At 39.5% G+C, this 24,889-nt stretch overlaps 1 protein-coding gene across 1 annotated transcript; it reads right to left on the reverse strand.

The window, feature by feature from the left end:
* Window positions 1-1,391: 1,391 nt before the first annotated feature.
* Window positions 1,392-23,955, reverse strand: mamdc2a (MAM domain containing 2a). Its single transcript, XM_026342544.1, has 14 exons — window positions 23,751-23,955; window positions 23,432-23,560; window positions 17,818-18,071; window positions 13,850-13,934; window positions 13,619-13,756; window positions 10,776-11,032; window positions 7,619-7,712; window positions 6,154-6,300; window positions 5,157-5,422; window positions 4,929-5,025; window positions 4,541-4,687; window positions 4,061-4,320; window positions 3,036-3,120; window positions 1,392-2,931 (listed from the first exon to the last, which is right to left on the reverse strand). Exons 1-14 carry the CDS (start codon window positions 23,782-23,784, stop codon window positions 2,870-2,872), a joined length of 2,055 nt encoding a protein of 684 aa, XP_026198329.1. The 5' UTR covers window positions 23,785-23,955; the 3' UTR covers window positions 1,392-2,869.
* Window positions 23,956-24,889: the final 934 nt, after the last annotated feature.

The raw sequence follows: 24,889 nt of genomic DNA on the forward strand, positions 1-24,889 counted from the left end.
TATAAGACCATGAAGCGATGCAGGATGCAGGATGTGAGTTCACTGACTTTGACTGTGCGGCTCAAATGAGTGACTACTAAAACCAGTAGAGGGTGCTCTCACTTAGCAGACAGCAGCGACTGTCTCTGAACTTGAATTCAGTTTCCAGTGGCTCTATTCTGGCCTACTTACAGACTATAACAATAACAAGGTAGATTCACAATGACAATACAAGCATGAACAGGGCCGGAGAAAGATCACTGTACATACAATAAGCCAGAGTGTACAGCAGGTGAGCAACAAGGTAGATAGCTTTAACAATGGCATCACACACAAAGTACAGCATTTATCCAATGACAAACAAGTAAGTGAACCATTAAAGCATTGCAGTGAACCATTTCCTGGTTTTCTGCATATAGGTAATGAAATGTGATCTGATCTTCATCAAAGTCACAAAGATCAACTGCAGTTTGAGCAGTGGTCTGCTAATCATAGAATCGGTGGTTCGATTCCCAGCTCCTTCTATCACATGCCAAAGTGTCCTTGGGCAAGATACTGAACCCCAAGTTGCCTCCAGTGAGTCAGATCAGCTGCATAGCAGCTCTGCCATCGGTGTGCCATGCTTGTGTGTGTGAATGGGTGAATGAGACGCAGTGTAAAGCGCTTTGAGTACCAGCTAGGTAGAAAAGAGCTATATAAGTGCAGAACATTTACCATTTTACAACAATTCCAAGTTTATGTCATATTTGTGTCTGGTAGAATAGATGTACATATGATATATAATAATACAAAATAATTGTTTTATTTATGTTAAGTGTCACTCAAAACTCTGGGCACAATTCCTCTTTGAACTTAGCAGGAAGTTGTGTCAAAACACCTGACTTGCAATGAATATTAGTCTTTTTGAAGCCCTATCTCCTCTGGATTTATTCATTTGTGTAGTGCTTGCTAAAAGATCCAGGAAAAATCTGCTGCTTAGGCGCTCGTCCTGCCTCCAGGATGTTGCTGTTTTTACATTTTGTAGGACAGTTCCTGTCACATATACACTCTGCCACAGGAGCTCTACCTCCCTAGGACCTCAGGTGATGTGATACACTGGGTAACCAATGTTCTGGCTTGGTAAAATATTTTTAAAAGATACACACAAATCCTTTTTAACACATCTTTTGATTTTGATATTAGTAAACTACAAAATTATGATTGAATTGTATCTCTATAAAAAAGAAGTCATACTGATTTTAGACCCCACACTCACCAAATTGTTGGATGCAACTCCCCCAGTTATGCACTTAGAATGCAGTCATGGCATCACTTTTCAGACATGTGATTCTAATGACGCACATGATGGTGACTACACGTTTACCAAAAAAATAAACTGAAACAAGTTGTAGTAAACCAGTATAATTCTTTAATATGCAAAACTGTGATCTGTGATTGTTGTTACATAAAATGATTATCTAGTTTCAACATCTGAGAAACAGTCATGACAGGTTCATGCACCGCAGTGTCGAGAGCTCAGGAGAGGAACCAGCAGAAAATTGCCCGGTTCCAGACTTCAAAATCAGACATCTCAGACATTTGCAGAGAGGTCCAGCATGTTTGGCTGAAACATTTGCAGAATCCCCAGGATGCTAATGAGTGAGCATGGATCAAACCGAAAAGGAAGGTTTCCAGCACCTTACTGAAATCATACCATGAAAAGAAAACAAAAAGTGACTAATACCTGGGTAATTGTCTACACTGTTTAGATTGTGAAGACTAATGCTGGACTCGAGTCCTTTGTCACAGTGGAACTTGCATTATAAATCTTGAGTGAAGTCTGATGGAAACATAATCTTCGTAGCTATATAGTGAGATGGAAAATGTACTGACGTTTTCCGTAGCATTTGCTATGTGTCCCACACAATTTATACATTTCCCTACAGTTCCATTTCTTGGGCCTCAATCCATTTCTAGCTATAAACACCTGATACCATGATATTATCAACATGAAAAGTCAATTTACTGAGAGCTCTGGGCTACAGAAAGCTAGTGGTAGGGTATGGCCAAAACTGTGTTTGCAAAAGCATGTCTCAGCTGTGGTTACGTATCTGTATCTATTTTCTGCAGAAAGAGAAAAAATAGGCTTAAAGTTTAAAAATATGCTCTGGGTCACATTTACGAGCATGTGACATGGGAGTCAGCACGTGGGCAGCATAGAGAACTAGACTGATGAAAATAGAAGCACAATGGCTGTGAAACACTGTTGACGTGCATTTGGTGCAGACATGGCTTTACTGTGAATCTTCCTGTGCACAGATTTGTGCTTTGTATATTATTTCCTGCCAAACAAACTATATGGCCGCACAAAAGTGTCAAATATTTGTTAGACGTATGAGGTGCCAGATCTGATCCTCACTTTAAAACCTTTAGATGCTGCAACCTCTGTGCAGCATCTAAGCTCTGAATAACCACCACAGAGCAATAAAGTTTTGTAACTGAAGGAATCATTCTGACCTCTGGTTTAGTTGAAAATAAATGTGAGCCAATATATTCATACACTACTTTTGTGCATAGTGAACAGGCTTTGACAACGCGTTGTGTAATCGAGTGCCTTGAGAATGAGGTTTGACTGTTGTGAAGATTAAGTAGAGAAATCATTATCACTGTTATGTTAAAGCATGATTAGAGAGACACTAAGAAATAAAAAATATTGAAATGACTGCACTTAGAAGTGAAGAAGGACAGCAGCAGCACAGTATGGTGGAGGTCCAGGTTGTAATGTAAGCATCGCTCTACAACTTTGTAAATTGTCTTGATGGACTGTTCGGTTTCATACATTCCCCCTGAGCCACCCACCCTGACCCTGAAAACCTACCACGCATTCAGACAGAGAGACCTCCCTCTAGTTTTAGTTCTCAATCTCATTAAAATACTCTGAGAAGCCTGAGTACGGAGTGATGTCATCAGGATCTGGAGGACAAGATGACACACATATTATAATTCAACTCTTTAAACATTAATATTTAAATCACTAAGTCTGGTTTAGAAAAAATAAAAAGAATATGAACATGTACCTTCACATGGTCCCCTGTTAAAGCTGATGTCATCAATAGCAATATCACTTCGTAATGATGGACCTCGCATAGCTTCAAATATAACCTGCAGGAAACATAAAGTGATGCAGCTGTCATCATTTTGGCTCTGTACACCACTGAGCCACCACTGGATGGATTTGAAACTAAGCAATCAACACATGCTGAGCATGTAGACTCTCAGCTTCACGAGTGTTTTTAAATCCCTCTGGCTGCGCAGCCGTTCCATGGCCAAGTGTGTGTCATTCTCTCGTTCTTTAGTTGATTTACAAGTTACAGTTTGTTGATAGTTGATTAAAAGTAAGCTGATCAAGGTGTGTCACGATTTGATTTGAAAGGGTTTGCATTTGCATTGGAAATCCAGAGAGTTGTTACTGGCAGTGAACAGGCTGCAAAACCAAAACAATCATCAGAGAGACAACTATCAGGAACATTTGTGAAGAGAGAGAATTCTCTGGGTGACCTCAGAATATCAAAAGGCCCAGAAGACCACAGCAAACAGCTGTGGTGAATTCTTGTGGACTCGACTAAAGATGTTACATATGGTTCTTTTCAATCAAACCAGTCTTTGTCCTCTTACAGGAAAGTGAAGAAGGACAAACCAAAAGACTTTTTGGTCACACTATAGTTGCTCTGCAGCTCTCAGACCTTTACAGAGTTGGATTAGCAAAGCCAGACCAGAGGGGTTACTGTTCCCAATGTGTAAATTTGGTAAACTGCAATGCAAATTACCAAGCAGTGCATTTTCCAGGGGAAACGCTTGCTGTGGACTTACAGTATGCAGTTGCTTGCACAAGATGGCGCTGTCATGTAGCCTGTACTGATTTGGAGTCATAGAGTTATGCAGGTCATCAACATCAGAGATGCAAGTCTGCATTTAGTAGTTAGTTATACTCCAAGAGGTTCAGTTCTGCCAGCTAAAGCTAGCTTCATTAAATGGTAAAGTAAAGCTTTTTCTTGGCATTACAAGCCACTTTACGACTTCTATTAGTTCAACACTGATGTACCTGGTGTCGGTCATCACAGTAGTAGTCCACCTTCGCCCTCATCCAGCTGACGCTCTGCTCCCCACGGCGTCTCCAAAGCAGTGCTTCCCTCTCTCCGCTGCTACGGCGCAGGAGCACGCTCAGTATGCCGGTGCCAGATCCATACATGTGGTAGTAGAAGATCAGACACTGAGAGGATGAGGAGCCACGCAGTTCAGAGGTCAGCAGCCGAGCTTTGTGACCCGGAAGCATTAGTGAGGCTTCAATGTACATGAAGTAGCCTGGAAGAAGTACACAGAACTCTTATTACATTATCAATTCATAACCTCAACTATTAGAAACTTTGAATAATATGGCTACTAATGACTGGTTTCTTTAAACTTGCATGTGTGGAGGATGATGCATTAAGTCCTCCACATCACACACGGGTCTCTATCCAGTCACGTCAGGGGTATTTCCTCTGAAAGAATGAACAAAGCATTAAATGAGGAAATGACTCACCCACCCCTGTGGTGTGGTCTCCTCTGGGCCCTGTATAAGAGGTGGGGGTATGTCCCTGCACTCGCAGCCAGTCAGCCTTGTCTTCTTTCCTGTCCTGCATGTAGCCACAAATACCGTTTTCAAAGTTGCACTGGCCTGGGAGGGAGCCTGCGGAGTAAACAGTCACATTAACACTAGCTAAGTCCAGTTTTAGCCTGTAGTGGTTTTACAGTTTTAAGAGCATCACGTTCAAACAGACATTCCATTGATTTGATACTTTTCAGTCATTCACTGTGCTATATACCACTCAGCCTGTGTTTTTTTCTGGCAAAGCAGCTGCTGCACTGTTTGTTGTGTTAAACATCCTTTATTCAGACAGTCAGTATATGTTTTTTAGTGAGCTTTTTACCTGTTGTGATTTGACAGTCCCCCAGTCTGATGGTGATGTCATCAATGGCTACAAGGCCACATTCCCTGAGGTTCGTACATATGCTGACAAAAACTACCTGGGATACAGAGAGAAAGACTGAATATAGCTATTCAGTGAGCAACCATGTATCTAGTTATTTTTCATATGTTTCATTCATATTCATCTCTCATTCAACCATCCTTCTGCCTTCCATTCTTACAATCATACCTTAGAAAGCATGGGTTTCATGTAGGTGATCTCAACCTCAGTCCATACAGCCCTGGAAGTCTCAGGCAGGCTCCATGCCTTCTCCAGGGCCACATTGTTCTCGTCATAAATGTAAAGAAGAAGAGAACTGTCCACTTTTCTAAAGCCATAAATCAGGTAGTAGAACCTCAGGCAATATTTGTGGTTCCCCGGTAATAAGGGGCCGTGCAGCCGACCCACATAACCAGGGCGCGAAGTGAAACGAGTGTTTGCAAGGAGGAAACAGCCTAAGAACAAGACGACAAAGAATACAGTGTGTAGCTTAGATGACTAGCTGAGATGCATGTAGATGCATGTTTAGCAGAAAGCATGTTGCAGCAAATGCTCCTTAAAAAAAATCAACAAAATAAAAAACTCCTCATCTGATTAGGTATATCTTCCGTCTCTGAAGCCCTCTACGAAATGTTAATGGATGATGCACCCAGCATCACCTTTTTGTTTTGATATTAATCGCTGGAGTCGAACTGGAAAGTTATTCCACTTTACCCACTCCAACTGATCTGGAATTACATAGTTGCGCCTGTATGTGGGTTGGAGGTTGAGGGATGTAGATTAAACAAATACATTGCCAGGTGTATTCGTTCAAGTTGCCCAACAATAACATCAACACCAGTTCCCATTACATTAGAATCTACAGAACTGGTGGCTGAGTCTGGTAGTCTGGTGCCTAGTGTCCAGAAATGAAGCCATAAAGTTTACAACTAAATGACCTGAGCAATTACAATAGGAGCACAATGTTAGTATACAAGATAATAAACGGATGCTGATTGTTTCTGGGAACCCCAAGACACTGGGTCTGGCTAGTCCAACAGTCTTCAAAAACAAAAAAGGAAAAAAAGAAATAACAAGAGCAAACTAGCACTGGCTACAGTATTTCAACAATCCAGAATTCTACCTCAGTGTTGTCACTAAGTAGCATTAATGCAAGTTTTGCAGTCTGTGGTGCAGTGTAACTCACCGGATCCTGTGGTATGGTCCCCTATCCTGTAGGCATTAGGCTTGACTGAAACTCTGTTCCACACCTTCGTCTCTGCTGTCTCCTGATGGTACAGGCACAAGCCATTCTCAAAGTCACAGTCGGCTATAGATGGATCAACAGTCGGCTCTGGAACACAAAACACAGCATCTCCAGCGTGAACCTTATTAAGAGAGGTCAGTGATGTAAGAATATTGTGCATCATCCACATACATCAAATACGCAACCTACTATGTGAACCATGACTCAAAAAAGATCTCAAAAGATCAAAGAAAAGAAGATCAAGACTCGCTTATGACTTGATTTGCAGTCATCTAAAAAAAAACGTTTAGGTATTCACAAGTCTGCTGCTGGTTTAAATTGTCAATAACTAAGAACAAGTTTGTTCTATAGCTACTCTCCCTGGAAGTGGAGCTAAGGTGGCCCCTAAGACACATCACAGAATGCTCAATGAAGCCAACATCTCTGTTCAAACACAAATCATGGAGCACAGAGAACCTTGATACTCCACAATGCTACTAGATTTTATGGCACCCTGAACAAATCTTACAAGGAATGCTGCAACATAATAATCTCATCCCATTGGTTAAGTGGAAGGAGCATCATCATTTGGGGCTTTGTTGCCTCTGGACAGCTTCATCTCTGAGGAGAAAATGTATTCCTAAGTTCACCAGTGTATCATACAACAGGATGGCCAATGCAGATCCTTGAGTGCCACCTTCCTGTTTGTCTCCACCTATCCCTGCCCTAGCCCCTGCTGACTACCGGGTGTCAGGTGTAAGATCAGAAGGTGTAAGTGCAAGGATGGTTGGAAAACAAGCTTGTTTAAGAGCAGTGGACAGAACTAGAACTAGAGGTACAGGAAATAACTTTCTACACCAGTAGAGGGTAGTAGTCTGCATTTATCTTTCAAGAAAGGGAAAACATAACAAGACCTTGGACTGCAGATATATAAACTGTAAACACAGAAGCACTTGGAAGCATTTCATTACTATTTTCACACCACTCTCACTCATCACAGATGGTTTATAGCTACTTCTACTACTAAGTTGTAAATGGTAATGATTTAACCCTAACCCATGCAATCAGAGTGGTCTCTTACCAATGGTGCCACCTACAATTCAACTTGCAGAACTGGCTGAAAATCCAGAGATGGCAGTCCAAAGGTGTGGGACACACACCTTGACTTGTGTCACAGCCCTAAAGTACTGAGCTTTTTGTGGAGAGGTGTTGATAATACCTGAGCCATAACGTCCTAACCCTAACAGCAAGTTGTTAGTCTACCCTTTCACAACAAATTTGAATTGTGAAGTGTAATTAATATGGCTGCCTCAACATTTTAAACTCCCCACCAAGCTGAACCAGATGGAGATTTTTGCACATTTTAGTTTTTGAACATGGTGTGAACATGAATCCACCCCCATAAAATCGAAATCCCCTTTCTCACCCGTGTCCCTATGGCAGAATTCAGGGGAAAAGGAGATGTCATCTATGGCCACATAACCACCTCTGGCACTATTAAAAGCCACCTCAAACACCACCTGGAAAGACACACACAAACAACAACAATTAAATAATTGTATGACTTAGACCTACTAATCCTGAGAACATGCCCTATGATTAGATTGATAGATGAGCCAGTGGTAGAACCCAGACAGTGACATCAGTATGCTGCAGGGTAAATTTGGGAAAAATAGATCAGTCAGCAGAGTGCTGCTTAATGGAAACTCTGTGCAACTCTTGGCTCAGATGGACAGAGGAACTGCTCCAGTTAGTAATGTTATGCAAACTTCTTTCGACAACAGCAGTGGTTGGCTGTGGGAGGTGTTCTGGCTGAAAGCACAAGGAAAGAAAGGCAAGTGCAGTAAAAAAAAAACACAAAGCAGTGAATATAGTGAGTGTGTCTGCCTCTCAGCTGCACCAATAACAACAAGAAAGAGAAGCGCCATACAGTACGTTTTTCCTTCAGTAATATCTATAATATAAAATATATATGTTCTTTCTGCAGCATGCAGCACAAACCAATCCCAATTAAATGTGTGCTCTAAATAGTACTGCAAGCAGTATTTACAGAATAATGTTGAACTGTATCCATCAATACATTTTAGAGTTTAGTTTTTAGAGTTTAGACCTGGTTTAGATCTGAAGTAGTGGGTTAGGCAAGCAGTAGCTATAATTCAGGTTCTTTGTAAGTCTCTGGGAATTTTTTGTAACAAAATGTAAAATCCCCAAAAGGATATTCCACATGTTCCACACACATATGGACTCCAGCAGCTGATCCTCTTTCTGTGCCTGCTGGTTGCTGCAAAGGACCAAGTCTCCATGTCAAAGAGTATGGCAAATAACCCCAATGTGCCTCTTATCTTATGTATCTAGAGAGCCTCTTATCCAGTTTCTGAACTCTGAGCCGTGCATATTAATTGAGCTGTTTCTTACACATGGTTTGTTCATTACTGCTGTTTAATTTAATTCAATTAATTTTTTTTGTATAGCTCCAATTCACAACAGAAGTCATCTCAAGGTACTTTCCAGTATAAGGTTTAAGACCGTACAGAGTATAATTGTATAAATAATTCTCAAATAAAAGATCTGACTTGTCACTACAGTCCTTATATATAATATTAATTACATGCTAAAGCGGGCCTGAAGAAAGAAATGTCCTACTGTCCAAACTTTTAAAGAAAGCAGAGATTTAACTGGGTCAGCGCTCACTGTAACACAGCTCCAGCTCCTTTAGTAACACAGGATTATTTAAATGCTCTACCAAAGTTATCAGTAAATAAAGAAACTTCATAAGATAAAAATGAAAAAAAGATACAATATATAAAATATATAGCAGTGACTGAAATTCTGTCATACAACTTAAAACTCATATTTAGAAAGTCTAATATCAAATTACTTTTTGGAGCTACTTTCTTCGGAGGAGGAAATAGTCCCTATGAAATGGATAAGCAGTGTGGTCTGTGGAAACTACCTCATCCATACCCAACCCATCAAAGTCATTGGCTCAAGCACCTATCCTTCTCCAAAATCCCAAAACTCTAATAAAACTGCTGTAGAAACATTCAGAAAAAAAGCGAGTTAAATAAAACCTGCAGCATAGGCTGAGATAGCTCCCATGATGGGAAGTGAACTCAGTAGTCTTTTGTTACACCTCCCTCTTCCTGCCAGCATCTTTCAGACTTTGCTGGCTCCTTTAGTAACACAGTTTCTTTTATACCTCCTTTTTTCTGTCATGTCAGCGCTAATTACAGCTGCACAGCCACACAATTCATTATATACAAAACAAACTAAAAAGACCTTTTTTTTTTTCTTGAAGGATAAAGCGCATGTATAATAAACAGGGCTGTGTATTGGCCAGAATCTGCCAATACAAAACATATTATGATACAGGGTAGGTCAGTGTATGGCATATACATGTATACTATAAGCAAGGTGATGTATTGCCCCTTTTTTTAGCTATAATTTTAGGAAAACTGTCATAGTTAAAAAAAAAACACAAAACACACCACAATATACATAAATTCTGAGTAAAGAAAACAAACAAAACATACACAAAACTGCCCAACACAACAAAAAATGAATCACTGTCTGCAAGACCTGTTTCTAACATTAAACTAGCAGAACAACTATATATATATATATATATATATATATATATATATATATATATATATATATATATATATATATATATATATATATATATATATATATATATATATATATATATATATATATATATATATATATATATATATATATGCACATATATACAACTTTTATAATTCTCTGTAGAGTTGGACTTTCCTGCATCTCTTGTTTGCTCTAGTCCACAAAGCTGTACTGGATTGTGATGTGGGTGTATAATAAATGTTCTACACCAGCAAAGACATCTGTGTTTTATATCTCATGCTCATGCTACAGCATATCATGTGTTATTATATGTTATTTATATGCATGATATACTGCTCCACTACACATCTAATTACTGAAGACCAAGTCACAACAATTCTCCAATAGTAATTCCAGTGAATGTCATCTCTAAGGCATGGGGAGTTTCTACGTACTGTCATTCAGAAGATCAAAAGAGAATTGTTTTAGTTCCTCTGGGATACTGCAAACATCCAAGTCATGAAATCAAAGTGATAACACATGTTGACTTGTTAGACCACAGTGCTCCTGCTGAGTCGGTGTTTTCCCACCAGAGGGAACACTGCTGATTATTCTGGCTCGAGAGCAATTTTACATGTCCGGCCTTTTTGTTCAAAAAAAAAAATTGGAATGGTTTAGAAGTAGGACTTTATAGACTCTAACTTAACAACTCGAGCTGTTCTGTGTGTCGCTGCATTGTAATTATGAAACCATTTCATGTCATGTGACAGTAAAGTGTGTGAAGTGAAAATGTGAGTTCTTTTTATTGATTCCAACTTGTTTGTTCACTCATGAACTTGTGAGTGCAATATTATCATAACTGATACAGCATACAGTGAACTGACTGAAAAAATAAAAAATAAAATTAAGACACAAATTCTAACATTTCAATCCCGTCACATGAAGCAGACCTGTCCCCTATACCTGTGCATGCCGGCTTCAGCACTGACCTCCAAGGGGTGTGGTGCCTTGATGTCTACACTGACCAGCGTCCAGCTAGGTGTAACATACACCTCTGGTTTCCAGATCTCTTCAAAGTGGCCCAGCTGGTCTCGGGTGAAAACTGAGAAGATATTTCCCCTCTCCTGGTCTCGGTGGTAGTAGAAGGACAGGCAGCCTGCCATCGGCACCGTAGTCATGGGTGAGCTTAGCTTGGCCACTTCCTGGAAGTGCTTGACGTACATAGAGTCCACATACATGTAGTGACCTGGAACGGTATAAGACATGGCACGTTTGTGGTTTCACAAGCTGTCATAACACTGTGCAAATGTTTTATGTACAATAGCGCCACCAAGGGAAATTTCTGGCCACTCCAGCGACCACACAAGGTCCAACTCTGTGGTGCCCACAGCCGATTGTTAGATGTTTCTCATGGCTTAGCTGACTATGTCTAGTGTTATTTCAGCTGCTTCCTACATCATACAGTATATACAGTATTTGTATGCGTACAGTATATTTGCTGAATTTTCCGGTTTAACTTCAGCGTTCAATTAGCACTGTTGCTCATTGAGCGTTCTGTTTTTAAGCATACATCACAGAGGGAGACGGATGACCACAAGCCACGGCCTCCAAACCAGTGCGTCTTCATTCTTCAGTTGCTTGACTGGCCAGCACACTGTCCTGATTACAGATTCTGCTTCCAGAACCACAAAATCCAAGAGCCTTAGTCTCTGCAAATTTACAGTATATGCAGCTGTATCCTGGATGTCTCCTGTGGAACAAGCTCGCAGTCCAGGTTCCGGAGGCAGAAACTTCGTTAAGGCTAGACTCCATCTTTTAGTTAATCTTCTCTAGTCTACGACAGCTGAGGGACCTCGATTAATACACTGTGCTCCTCTCCTCTCCTCTCTCCATTAATATGCCAATGTGTTTTTGCTGACCCTGGTTCTGCTGGAGGTTGCTTCTGTAAAAAGGAAGTTTTTTCTCTCCACTGTCACCTAGTGCTGCTTAAGGCGCCATATAAATAAACTGAACTGATCGGTAGACCACAATGTGTTTGAAGGAGGTATATTATGCCGTGGCCCAGGTGTAGCATGTAAATCTGATTTGACTTTCACATTCAATGTGATTTTTGCTTAATTCAGCTCCACAAAATGCAACACAATAACAAAAGACATGCAGACATAACAATAATAAAATTCAATGACATCAACACTTTGCTAAAAGAAAAGGAGGCATCTTACAGGGAAGTCCTGAATGTCGGTATAAACTAGATGTAATCCACAGTAACACTGAGTGAAGATATTGGGTCTTATGCAAGACTTTATTTTTACTATCTTAAGCATCTGTTTATTTTGTCCATAATACAGAGCTACGTAACTACACTAACATGTCAAAGGACTATTGATGAACACCACCTGTTCATGATGTGGAGCACATTTGTGACCCAATTTGCTACAGTGCCTGTTCTGGTTCATTAGCAGGCAACATTTCACACTATTACACAACAAAGGTACCATTGAGTAGAAAGAAGACCTTCATCTGAACACTCATGTTATGGACAGTTATGGAGATAAATACATTTGTGCATTAAACAGAAGGTCATGTTGCACTGTCCAGTGTTAGTGAATGCAGCCCGTCTGGAGCAGGCAGTAGTCTGTTCCAGTCGGTTGTCGGTTCCCATCCAGATTTACTGTGATAAAACGTTACCAGATTGACACGTTCAGCTGCTTGTCTTCAATAACTATTCATATTTCTCAGATGATTCACATTTAATTCCGGGCGTGACACAGTATGTCAGTCATGCTAGATGTCATATGTGTAAAATGCTGTGCAGCTTTTCAGTGCTGCAGTCTCTGCACCAATAGTTGCCGGACTTTCAGAAGGTAATTCCCGACAAGGAGGCTGCTGGTCCCTAGGAAAAATTCCAATGGTGAAAACAGGCCTGAGGCAGCTGAATACCTCATCCTTTCTGACCGATAAAAGCACCACTAACAATGCATCACTTGAACTAACTATTAAAATAAAAGTCTCCTTTATTAAACAAACGATGAGAAATTTCTTTCAAATTCCATGTTTAAATCAGGTGAAAGCCAGCCCATCACAACCTGAGGTCATCCAGTCACTGGAGACAACAATTTAGCTTTGAACGTGCATGTATTAAGGCTTTAAAGTTCAAAGAGGAATTCCTTGTGAAGGCACCTGAGGGCTTGGGATCAAACCTTTTCCTACACTTTCATACAGGAGCTGGCCTAAAAGATAACCTAGGCTTTTCATCTCCTAATTAACTGTTGTTTTTACTGCAAGTCATGAAGTCTTAGAAGAAAGAGATGATGGTTGACTTCCTTTAATTTTCAAAAGGTTTAGCAGATGAGCTCAACATAGGACTGTGTGTATGAGGTCAAAACAGCTCCTACGTTGCTTTGAGTCTTCAGTAAAATTCACACTTTGGCTGCCAGGTCTGTCAGCTGCAGCAGTCAGACCTCAGTACTGTGCAGTAATAAGCAGTTGGGAGATTCAGACGTTAACAGCTAGTGACCAAAAGAAACTATATATTTAGACATACTTCTGCAAAAATATATGTTTGGGGTGTTTGGAACATACTGATCATATAAACTGACAGAGAGGAGAGAGGATGTTGCTGCAGCGGTGCTGTAAGAATCCTCTGCAACTGAATCCATGCTTGACTTACACTACACAACATACACAATGTAGGCCAAGTTCATAGTGGAGAAGGTGTCTTATGTTATAGAGACTGTAAACCTTAAAATATAATTTGTGTTTTAAACTTAAAAATATGAGTCAAAGGGCCGCCTTAAATGTGTGTGTGTGTGTGTGTGTGTGTGTGTTGTACCTCTCTGGTTATTGTTGGTGTGGTTTTCAAGCAGATTAGATTCAGTCTCTCTTGTCATGCTCCCCCCAACGTACCAGTTGACATTTGGGTTCCAGTTGTTACTGTAACCACACAGGTGATGCTCCTCAAAATTACACTCTGGTAACGCAACCATCAGAAACGTTTTTATCAATAATTTTAGACAATACACCAAAGCTGAAGCATCTCAATTGATATAAAGCTGACACTGACCTATGCAGTAACCAGGAACAATGTGGATCTCAAAGACGGCTATGCTGTTCCCTGAGCTACGCTCAGGTCGGCCTTCCAGCAAAATCTGTGGAGGAAGAAACAGACTTACCAACATGCTGTGTCAAAAAACAGCTGCCAACATTACACCAGGTCACATCGGGTAACAATAGTCAGAGAGCGTAGGATCAAAGGATTGTTCATTTGATGTGTGAGTTACAAAGAATTTAGTCATCCATCAGTCTAGTCAACATGTCTGCAAGTGGTTATTTAGTCAGCTCTGGAAATGGGCAGCCAGCTAAGATCACTCCAAAGGTACAAGTAAAAAGCAGCCCAGAGTAATAGCAAAAGGCTTAAAGGAATCACTGGAGCTCATTAATGTGTTAGTGAGTGTACCATACACTCATCATGATGCATGATGCATGATTCATGGAATATGGTGTAGCTGGTATAGTAGGAAAGCACAGACGAAGCAGGTGCTCTCCAAAAACAACAAGACGGCACCTAAAGTTCACCAAAAAGCACTGATGCTCCTCCACCCTAGCGCATGATGAAATTAATTATAATATTATACATATGTTTTAAACTACACCGTTCAGTTTTAATGTAAAAAAAAAATGCAATGTTGCGATGTTGATGTACAGCAGACGTATCACGATTTAGGGCTCTGCTGCCTTTAGGTCTGGACATTTTCATCTTAAGGGGGCAACTGATTCCCACCTTATCAAGACCTCCAACAGGATAATGAAAGAGCGGCTGTCCACCAGCAGAAGTTCAGGAGGATGTTGGTGATGCAGCAGGACAATGAGCCTAAACACTAAGAGTTATTCACACTAGACATTCTGGGAATACATGTATGAGTGAGGTGATCTCTGTCGTTTTGCAGTTTGTTTTGAGCCACATGAGGTTCAACCAGTTATTAAATCCAAGCTTAGCTTAATACGTGGATTCAATAAAAACAGGAAAGAATTTAATTATTCACTAAGATAGAAGGACGTGATTTTAGACCACAGTGCAAGTCTTGAAAATATTACATGCACATCTGATTAGTTATCTGAGCTGCTGTGCTATTTGTAAAAGACTGATTATCTTGTTTTAAGACCTAGACATTACTTGATTAGAGTTAATTATATATTTATTATACTATAAATATATATTATGCATATTCATAGTAGTAATGGTAGGTGATTATCATTGTAGAACTTACAATAAGTTTTTACATACTGTGATGGCCGCACTTGCTGCCACACAAGTGAACTGTGGGTAACCTCATGTATTGGTTTGGATTTATACCTTAACCATCATATTCAGTTTATACATAGAAAGGTTAAGTTTATACCTGTAGAATGTAAAGCAAGACAACAGTCAAAGTTTATTTAATACACTTTATTTAGTTAATTTGCCAGTACATTAGTTTCTATTTGTAGCGCGCACATTTAGTAATCTTCTGTACTGTCATCCTATGTTTAATAATTCTTGCCTGTGTTAATTTATATTATTTTGAGTTACCAGTTCAGAGGTGGCCGAGGCTAGTTGCTGCTGTTGCTGCTGCTGCGGGTCATCTTCTCAGGCCGAGGTCAAAGGACGCGGCCCTGAATACAGACCTGCTTTATACAGGAAGATGGCTCATTGGACTGTACCATAGCCTACCACCTGTGAGGGGGATTTAGGTTGGCATGTTGTATACTATGTTGGTCTATGTTAATATTAGTCCTTTGTTGAGGGAGTTGCTTTTGATTAATTGTTTAATTATTTACAACTGAAAGACTTACTGTAGTAGACGTAGGTTTTAGGTTGTTTGTAGTACCCTAGTGTTTGTAGTTACTCCCTGTGTGTGTGTGTGTGTGTCAAATGGTCTGATCAGCCATTATATATGTTCCCTCGTGTGTTCCTTTAGGGAGGTCAGTTGGTTTTTGTTATTCTGTTTATTCAGTTGAAGTTATGTTTGTCTAGTCTATTTCGTTATATGTGGTTTCTTTTGTTGACCTCTTTTATGGGCCTTAAGATTTCTTAAATATTTTGTGTAATTTTTCCTTTCACATTTTTGGATAAATAAACCCTTTTTTTTTTGACAATTCACCTGTGTTTCCTCTTGCCTGGCTACTTGGTCCCTTACACATACTTTCTAATTTTAGAAACATCCACAAGTTAAAACTAATTAAATGCATCTTAAATGTACATGTAAAAATACAAAAATAATGAAGCACTTTACTATGCTTAATAAAAATAGTAACGTAAAGCATACAATGCTTTTACTACATATCTCATCTTACTTCAAGAAATCTTACAAAGCCCAAATTCACTTATTCATTTAAGATAAAGCATAAAGATAAAAACACCTTGAGGTAGCATTTTACTAGTGGGACGCATCATCAGCCTGGGGTTCCTGCTAAATTTTCAGCATCTGTGCAGCATCTGCCTTATAGCCGACCGGTGGAGCTTAAACTCTTTAGAAATTCTTCCTGTCTGGTGAGCATTGACAACTCTTCTTCTGAGGTCTTCAGAAAACTTTGTTTAAGACTGGATCATTTTCCTAAGTAAACCCACTATACCCACTTCTTGGCAGCTGACGTATACTGTACATATCTTGCACTGTTTTCAAACTGTAGCTGTGCAGTAAAACTCTCTGTTGGTCTTAAAAATGCTGTGAGGTGAAGTATAAATTTGTATATGAATAAATGTAGTCACTTTCATCATTACACAACATCTGTGTCAGATTAAACACAAGGTGTCGTGTATTTACGGGTGAGTGAGGTGTATATGTGTCTGCAGACAGAGAATTCTTCCAGTCAGTGCACTGCAGCACTCAAGCCACTGTGCACTGTAATAATTCTAGAGCTGCAAACACTGGAATTAGTACCAACATGATGTAGTTCTGTTTCCCCTCCTAACACAGCATGGCATGTGTGACAAATTCATTGTCTCCATTACAGAATTAAAGGCACTTTAGTCTTTTTGGGTCAACTGTTCCGTTCAGAGCAGACTGTTATAAAAGATCTTAGTGCTCTGGTCATCATATGGGCTCTAGTTACATTTAGGAAGATGCCTAGATGACGTTGTCGCTTATTTTATGGTGTTTGTGGGTCTTGGCCTCGAACAGTCTGTATTTAAGGAGGGTTGGCTTCTGTAAATTTAGATTCTTGGGCAAAACTTTATTTATATAACACAATCCATTCTAAAGAAACCCAGTCTGCTGCTCTGCACAGCAACAAGAACATATTTACTACATACTGTACTGCACAAATCAAATCATTAAAACTAAAAGCAGCTTCTTTGCTATCTATGTGTCTATCTATCTATCTATCTGTCTGTCTATCTGTCTGTCTGTCTGTCTATCTATCTATCTATCTGTCTATCTGTCTGTCTGTCTGTCTGTCTATCTATCTATCTATCTATCTGTCTATCTATCTATCTATCTATCTATCTATCTATCTATCTATCTATCTATCTATCTATCTATCTATCTATCTATCTATCTGTCTGTCTATCTATCTATCTATCTATCTATCTATCTATCTATCTATCTATCTATCTATCTATCTATCTATCTATCTATCTGTCTGTCTGTCTGTCTGTCTGTCTGTCTGTCTGTCTATCTATCTATCTATCTATCTATCTATCTACAGCAGCGTCCTGTGTTTCTGATGACCCAACCATCCACCTCATCATCCTCCCTGCAAGAGCTTTATCACTCTATAACTACATCACCTGACTTCCTTTTTTGCTCCAGGCTTAATTACTACAGCTGCTCAATGTCTCAATAAAATGTAATAAGCTCCTTTCACAGACCACCTATGGGGTCGTTTTTATGGGAGGACAGTCTTTCTAAATAGGACAGTGTAAACAGCTGTGGGGGACTGGAGCCTATCCCACAGTGTCTGAGTTTGAATAAACTTTACAACGCAGCATGTTAGGTCACAGTGATTTCTTCACTGTGAGTACTGTGATCGCGGCCTTACAGCCATCCCTACCTGGTAGGGGACGGTGGTGTTCGGTAGGTCCACACTAGCAATGAGCCAGCTGTCAGAGGCTTTGCTGGCAGTCCAGAGCCGATAGTCAAAGTTGTCACTGTCTGGTCTGAGGTGGAGATGCAAGGAACCTCGTCCAGTGATCTGGTAAACCAGCCTCACACAGCTCCAGTCATGCTGGTCCACAACTGGACTGACAAGGACTGCCTGCTCCTGGCCGTGTAGTAAGAAGGCGGAGTCCACAGATATCAAATGTCCTGTGACAATAAGATACATACAGTATATCACATTTATGTACAGAACATACATCTGCCACTGTAAACAGGATGTTACTTATGTTCTAAAGAGAACTAAATGTGGTCCTATTTACTGTATATACATATTTGGTTAAAATCTAGAGATCAACCTTGACTAGGGACTGGGTTATCCCAGAAGGACCCATTGGACATGTCAGAGGACATGAAAAGTACTTATGCATTTGCCAAATTGCCTTTGTGCTCACTGTTTGTGTTAATTAGATATGGAAGGTCAGAAGCTGGTTCAGATGCCATCCATGCATTATTGTCTGAAAACTGAAAGAAATACATTTGAGCTCCACAACAAATGTGCATAACAGCCTTATTTTATTAGTTCAAAAATCCCCTGGCAGAGTCAACAATACCATGACATGACTGATATGAGTCATGATACTGAATGGACTAATTGGCCTATTTCACAATAATTTGGATGCTAATGCTGGAACAGTGGAGGCAGTGCTGCAACATTGGTGATGCTGATGAATATCGATAGAAAGTTCTCATTTCAACCCCATTTAAAAAAAACAAAAAACACCAGGACTCTGTAAAATCTACAGAAAAACACAATGTAATGATTTTTTAATTATTATTTTATATTGACCTTATTTTTTCTTAATGGTTCATCTTTTCAGTTCAAATATTTGATAATATAATATCAAATAACCTCGCAACTGTTTTGGAATTGGGGTTGTACATTACCATGGACTGCTCCACTGTTACCAGTGGAGTTCAAGAAAAAGAGAAGCAATTAGAAAATGACCCACAAGAAAGACAGAGAATGGTAAAGTGTCAAATACTGTAAATTAGAGATGCACACAAGGCTGTGGGTGTGTTCCCACTGTTATTACTATGCATAAAAGATTCATTACACTTAAAGTAGCAAATTAGTAAAGACTGAGAAAGACTTTCCACCATCCTTTCTATCACAGCTCAGAGCAGAGAGGTAATTCAGCAGATATAAACTGTGTTTACGGGCAAATGCTTTAAGTGCCCTTAGTTCTAAATCAGGTTGGGGGTCGTGCTGTTGGGTTACAGTTGTTTGTGCGAGCCCTTTTTGGTCAAATGCTGTTCAGCTGGAGTCTTACTAGCAGTTAAAGTATTCTCTCCTTCAGTCAAAGACTAGTATCAGTCGTTCTGTTCACTAAAGGACTCACTGACTGAATCTGGCACTGCTGGCTGATCATGTCAGCTGTTTGTCAGTTTACTACAAATTATGACCAGAATGCATGCAGACCTAATGTTAATCGACCACACAGCTAAAACACTTTTCAGTAGAGAGTCAGTGTCAGTATTTTAATACTGCACATGTGTAATGGAAGAAACCTATCTCCTTAAAATCACATTTACCCAGTTTCTGTCCATATCAGGCTGTTCAAAATGTTTTACAGCATGATTTTTGCTGATTTGCTTTGTCAGCAGTAATTAACATTCTCTCTAGAGTTTACATATATCACTGGAAACTCTGACTCACTCTGGTGAACAATTTATGTAATTGTACTGAAGCTGACTCAAACCAATACACTGTAAAACCTGATTTATTTAACAAAAAAGACTAAAACTGACTACATGTAAATGTTCAGTGACAATAAACTAAACTTCATTTATTTTCAAGATCAGTAGATCAGAGCTCTAATTTGCCTGCCTACTGTTTAGATTTTGGTGGCCAAAGGTTGAGGTCACAGTCACCTCATGTTCGTCTAATTCTTGTTGTGATTGTAATGTCTCAGGAACACCTTGAGGAAATTTCCTGAAATTCAGTCCAAATTTGGACAGACTAGATTTTGGTGGTCAAAGGTCAACAGCCAAAATCACTGTGACCTCATCTGCTTGGACTCAAGTATAAATATGAGTCAAATATTGTGCTTAGTATAAATATTAGAAATGAATATACTGCATGCTTAGATCACATGAGTTATATAAATAACATAAAACTTGTATTTGACTGAAGCATTAACAGCTGACTTTGACACAGCTTATTAGCCCTATGCTTTAAATACTGATGGTTCTGATTTAGAACTAACAGCTGATCTTGATTTGTGGACATGATATCAACATTTGAACTGGGAGGTTCTGAGATGTCACTCTGTTCTGAGAGTTTTTGAAATACAAAGACACTCCTGTGTTTTATTAAAGTATAGTTGTCTGTTGAAAGAGGCAGGAATCTTCAGAAAGCTGATGTGATGATTGCATTAATAGGAAAATATTAATATTAATACATTTTAGGAAGAGGTGTACATTGGCCTATACAATGAAATAAGGTTTTACCCAGCACATATGAATACATGCAAGGGAACACACACTGCAAGAAAAACTTGAAACGTTAGCTTCAACCAGATATGATCACAGGGGAACTGATTGTGATTGGTGGTGTTATTGCATCTTCCCCTAATGGGACATTTGTCAATTGGTTGATTGACTGGCCAATCAACCAATTCTTTTACAACCATAAAAAGCATTAACTAAAACATCAACTAACAAATAAAAAAATGGAACTACATTATGTACTTTATGACACTTTATTATACTTTATTATTGCCCGCCTATAATTTGCTAAAAAGATCACAGGTAAACTGATATCGATATATCAGGCTATATGTGAGTTAATCCAACTGCTTGGAAAATGTTAAAGCATATTTTTAAGTTTTAATAAATTCAAAGTTTTTACAGTGTAATGTGGGGTTCTATATCATCTTCTCAATGTCAGCATCATCTACTGCATAAATCCCGAATTTTTAGTATACAGCAGGATCTGTATTCATCCTTGCACAGGAAATGTTTGTTCATTTTCAACTTGGAAGAGAGAGGTGATGGGTAGAAAGGAAAGGAAAAAGAGAGAACAGGAGAGGAGAGGAAAGGACAGCAGAGTAGGGTCTGTTATGGAGTAGTCAACTGTGTTTAGCACTTCTATTATTAGTAGAACTTTTCACCCTAAGTTGTCAACATATGTGAGTTCGGGAGACCGTCCAGGGGAAATTTTAAACAGAGAGACACACAGATAAGGATAATTCATCTTAATGGTCTGTGGAAGAGCAGTGAGGACCTGACAGCTCTAACCTCGCTCCATCCATCCCTGTCTTTCTATTTATGCCACCCCAGCACAGCCTGAAGTCTTTGTCTCTGATGTCTCTAGTGAATATAATCACCTAGAACATTCATCCATGCTTTTAACTATAAACTCTGCCTTGGCTTCTTTTTTTTTTTGGAGACAGCCCCCTTAGCTCCAGCCTGAGCACATTGCCATGGCAACCAAACAAAAAAACACTACAGTGGTGCCGTCTTATTTTTTATGAGCCTATTTATTGCCACAGTGGGTGTAGTCTATCACCATTTCCAAGGCCAGGCTGGTGGCAAGAGCTTATTCCATCTAATTTGGTTAGTGGGTTTAGTGAACACCAAGCTGGATCTCTGCTCAAACTTCCGTTTGAGGTAGAGCTCTGTTTTCACTGTCAGGGGGGGGGTATGCAGCCTATTCGCTACATTTACTACACACTAAGAGCTAAAGGCTTGGCAGGAAGAAAGACGGCACACACAATTTACAGTGCCGCAACCTATCTTAACAGTGGGAACATAAACTGTGCTGACAGATGATCATAAACAAAGGGAGCTGCTTGATGCAAAGAGCACAGCAGCTGGTGGAAAACAAGACAAAGGGAGGACTCAATTGGAATTTCTGGCTCAGCATGTGGTGTAATTACATGTATTTGTCATTTGGAAGTCTGGGCAACTTGAATAGAAAGTTATCACATCCAGAACTTGAGAGAAAAACCTTTTCTCTATTTCTAATTCTATCACTCTAACTATTAAGGCCACTCAGTGATGGAAAGAATGAATCTGTTTCTTAAAAGTGATAATAATATAATGATAAATATGTCTCTATTGCAATCTGTAGAACATAGTTGGGAGATTTTGAAAACTCTTATTGTAATATCTAGTATAACATTATAATTTTACAAATGAATGTTATATAATATGATAATAAAATTTTATGAGGAAAAAGTTAAGTTACTATGTTTCAATGTAGTGATCCTGGATCACCTGCTGACAGGATGGTATGTGGAATAAGCACCAGTTGGGTCATTAGCACAGCTGTTTCTGGTGAATCTGAGAATGCATGTGTGGATGAAAACATTTATAGCAGACCACTAAGTCTGAATAATTTCCTAGCACCAAACAAACGTCATGTCTATCTCAGTTTTTACCTTGTGTATCCAGTTTTAACTGCAGTGTCTTAACCCAGAACTATGAAAACTAGGGAAAAGCCCTTCTGATTCCTGTCTGAAAGCCTTGCCTGTGGTAACACAGTTACCCTGCAATATTCTGGTTTGGCATTCCAATCTGTTTGACCCATTTAATGAATCGCAGAGACATCACCCTGCACTTTCCCAACCAAATCTTACTGAAAGCTGCAGTACTGCCTAAAAATGTTAAAATGCTTTGATTTGCAAAGGATGATGCTACTATTAACATCACAGCTGATTCACACAGACAAATAAGCACAAGTTAACAGTATAAGCCATACAAGGACACACTGACAGAGGATGAAATAGCTGTTCTACTCAACTAGTTGTCCAACCTAAACAGCAATGTTTTTATTTGTCTCTATCCTTCCTACAGTCCAAAAAACATTTGTTGAAAGGGTACCTCCATGACAGCAGACATGTGTTGGAATTGCACCCTTCTGGCAACAGGCACCAAAATGGCAGCTGCCTTCTCTTACAGTGGATGGATTACAAATTGTTACAAATTACAGTACCATGTGCTAAATGTGCACTGTACCTTGGATGGATTATCAGATCATGCTACTAAGCACAGGGCATAAAGCTAACTTCTTATCTTAACCCAGCTAAGAGGCACCACAAAAAGACACAAATGAACGACCACAAGGAAATACAAAAAGGCTGCAAAGTTGATGAAAAAAGCTGATGAACAATCAGAAAGGGTGTCAGGACACATAAGTGGGCTGCTGAAACAGCAACAAGACATTCATGGACAAGAGAGGGGCTGTGACCTCTGCTGTGGGACAGTGGCTCCAATCAAGTATAACATTCTCCACGGCTTCTCCAGACCTTTCATGTCTGTCATATGTGTTCAGGATGAACCTGCCAATTCTAGTGTTCTACGGCAAATGTCATTTGAGCTCCTCGGTGCTAGGCAGTGAGCACAGGGCCTGCAAGAGGAGATCTGGCCCTCAGGCTACCCTCATGAAGTGTGTTTCTGATTGTGATCAGTGTGTTTATAATTAGGACTATAAATATAAGTCATTTCATTCAAGTCCATGCATGTTTATTTCTCATAATAAAGAGCTCGTGATGACACTGTACCTTCTTCATTCATTCTCCAGCTCCCATACTCGGGGTCTGATGTGTAGCCACAGGTGCCCAGCTCAAAGTTGCAGCTCCCCGGCAGCAGTATTTGCTGCTGCGCCAGGAGGACTCTGCACAGTAGCAGCACTGAGGAGAGACAAGCATCCATGCTGCAGAGTATGTGCACAACTTAACTCTATATTCACATACTTTTGTTAGCTTTTGTCGTTGCACAAAAAACAATAAACAGGCCCAAAGATAGAATTTATCTTTAGCTGTAAATGCTATATCTGGCATTTAGTGCAACATGCAGCATTTAGCCTTCAAATCCATTTACCCTGAAGAGAGAGCGAGAGGAAGACGCTGCTCATCGTGGTTTGGAAGATGTTTTTGCAGTTGACTGATCGTATCCCGCTAAATTCCCCAGAAGAAGTCCAGCTCCAGCAGCCCGTAGAAACACTCAGATGTTGTCTTTCACATGTCAGCAGGAGAGATGGGGCGTTTATCCAGGAGGATGAATGAGACGGGACGGAAAAGCTGCGGTCCGGGTCGCAGCGCCTCTCCGCCTCCCAGGGCCGGACCCAGCGGGTTCAGGGCCATTTTAAAGGTCCCCCCCACCCCCACCCCCCAACAACAGCAATAACAACAAAAATATAGTGTAATGGGACAAATTTTGGTTCAAATAACAGTTGATAGATAGAGTTTTACCATCCAACTGTAATTACTTTAACCAGTATTTTAAACATTTATCTTAACAGTAACAAATACACATTTGCCAAATAAAAACTTTATTATAGTTATGTATTATAATTTTGTAGAGTAGCCTACTTCATTGTAGTTACTGTAGTAATTTATTATAGTTATAGTTTTGCCTATATCAAATTTTCAGTTTGTGTATGCTGTTAATTTTACGTATTTATTTTTATTTATAGAAGACAGGACACTTGTACACAACATGTACAAGACAAAAAGACAAAAAGACAGGACAATGGGACTATAATGTGCATCTGTTTTTGTGCATTGGTTTAGTGGTGACTAGGGGATAGAGAGAGGAGGCGGCAAAGGGTTAGGGGCAGGTAGGCTACTAGGAAAGAGAAAAAGGGGAGGAGAAGAGAGAGTAGAGAGAAAAAGGAAGAAAAGGAAGAAAGGAAAGAAGGGAAATGGAGATAAATGAGATAAATTAGATAAAAAGTAAACATGAGTCTCATAATACTGACTTTTTATCTCATAATTTAGGTGAAATATTTTACTTTTTCTCTTATAACTTCGACTTGAGCCAACATTCTTCTTTTAAGTTAAGGTAATTTTGTTTTTTATCTCAGAATTTTGACTTACCATTCTTATTTAATTTTTTTTTTTTTTTTTTTTTTGTGGCAGAAATGGGCTTATATAAACTCTAGATATCCTTTAAGTGTATTATGAAGCATTATTACTATTTATATTATTATTATTATTATTGTTGTTGTTGTTGTTTGT

This window comes from Anabas testudineus, chromosome 9, assembly GCF_900324465.2.
Source record: "Anabas testudineus chromosome 9, fAnaTes1.2, whole genome shotgun sequence".
Taxonomy (NCBI): domain Eukaryota; kingdom Metazoa; phylum Chordata; class Actinopteri; order Anabantiformes; family Anabantidae; genus Anabas; species Anabas testudineus.

Coding starts and splice junctions, on each gene's coding strand:
- mamdc2a (XM_026342544.1), bottom strand. CDS start 23,784: ATGAGCAGCGTCTTCCTCTCGCTCTCTCTTCAGG. Junction 11,033..13,618: donor CACCAACAATAACCAGAGAG/GTACAACACACA, acceptor ATACCGTTCCAG/GTCACTACATGTATGTGGAC. Junction 5,423..6,153: donor GGACCATACCACAGGATCCG/GTGAGTTACACT, acceptor TCTTGTTCTTAG/GCTGTTTCCTCCTTGCAAAC.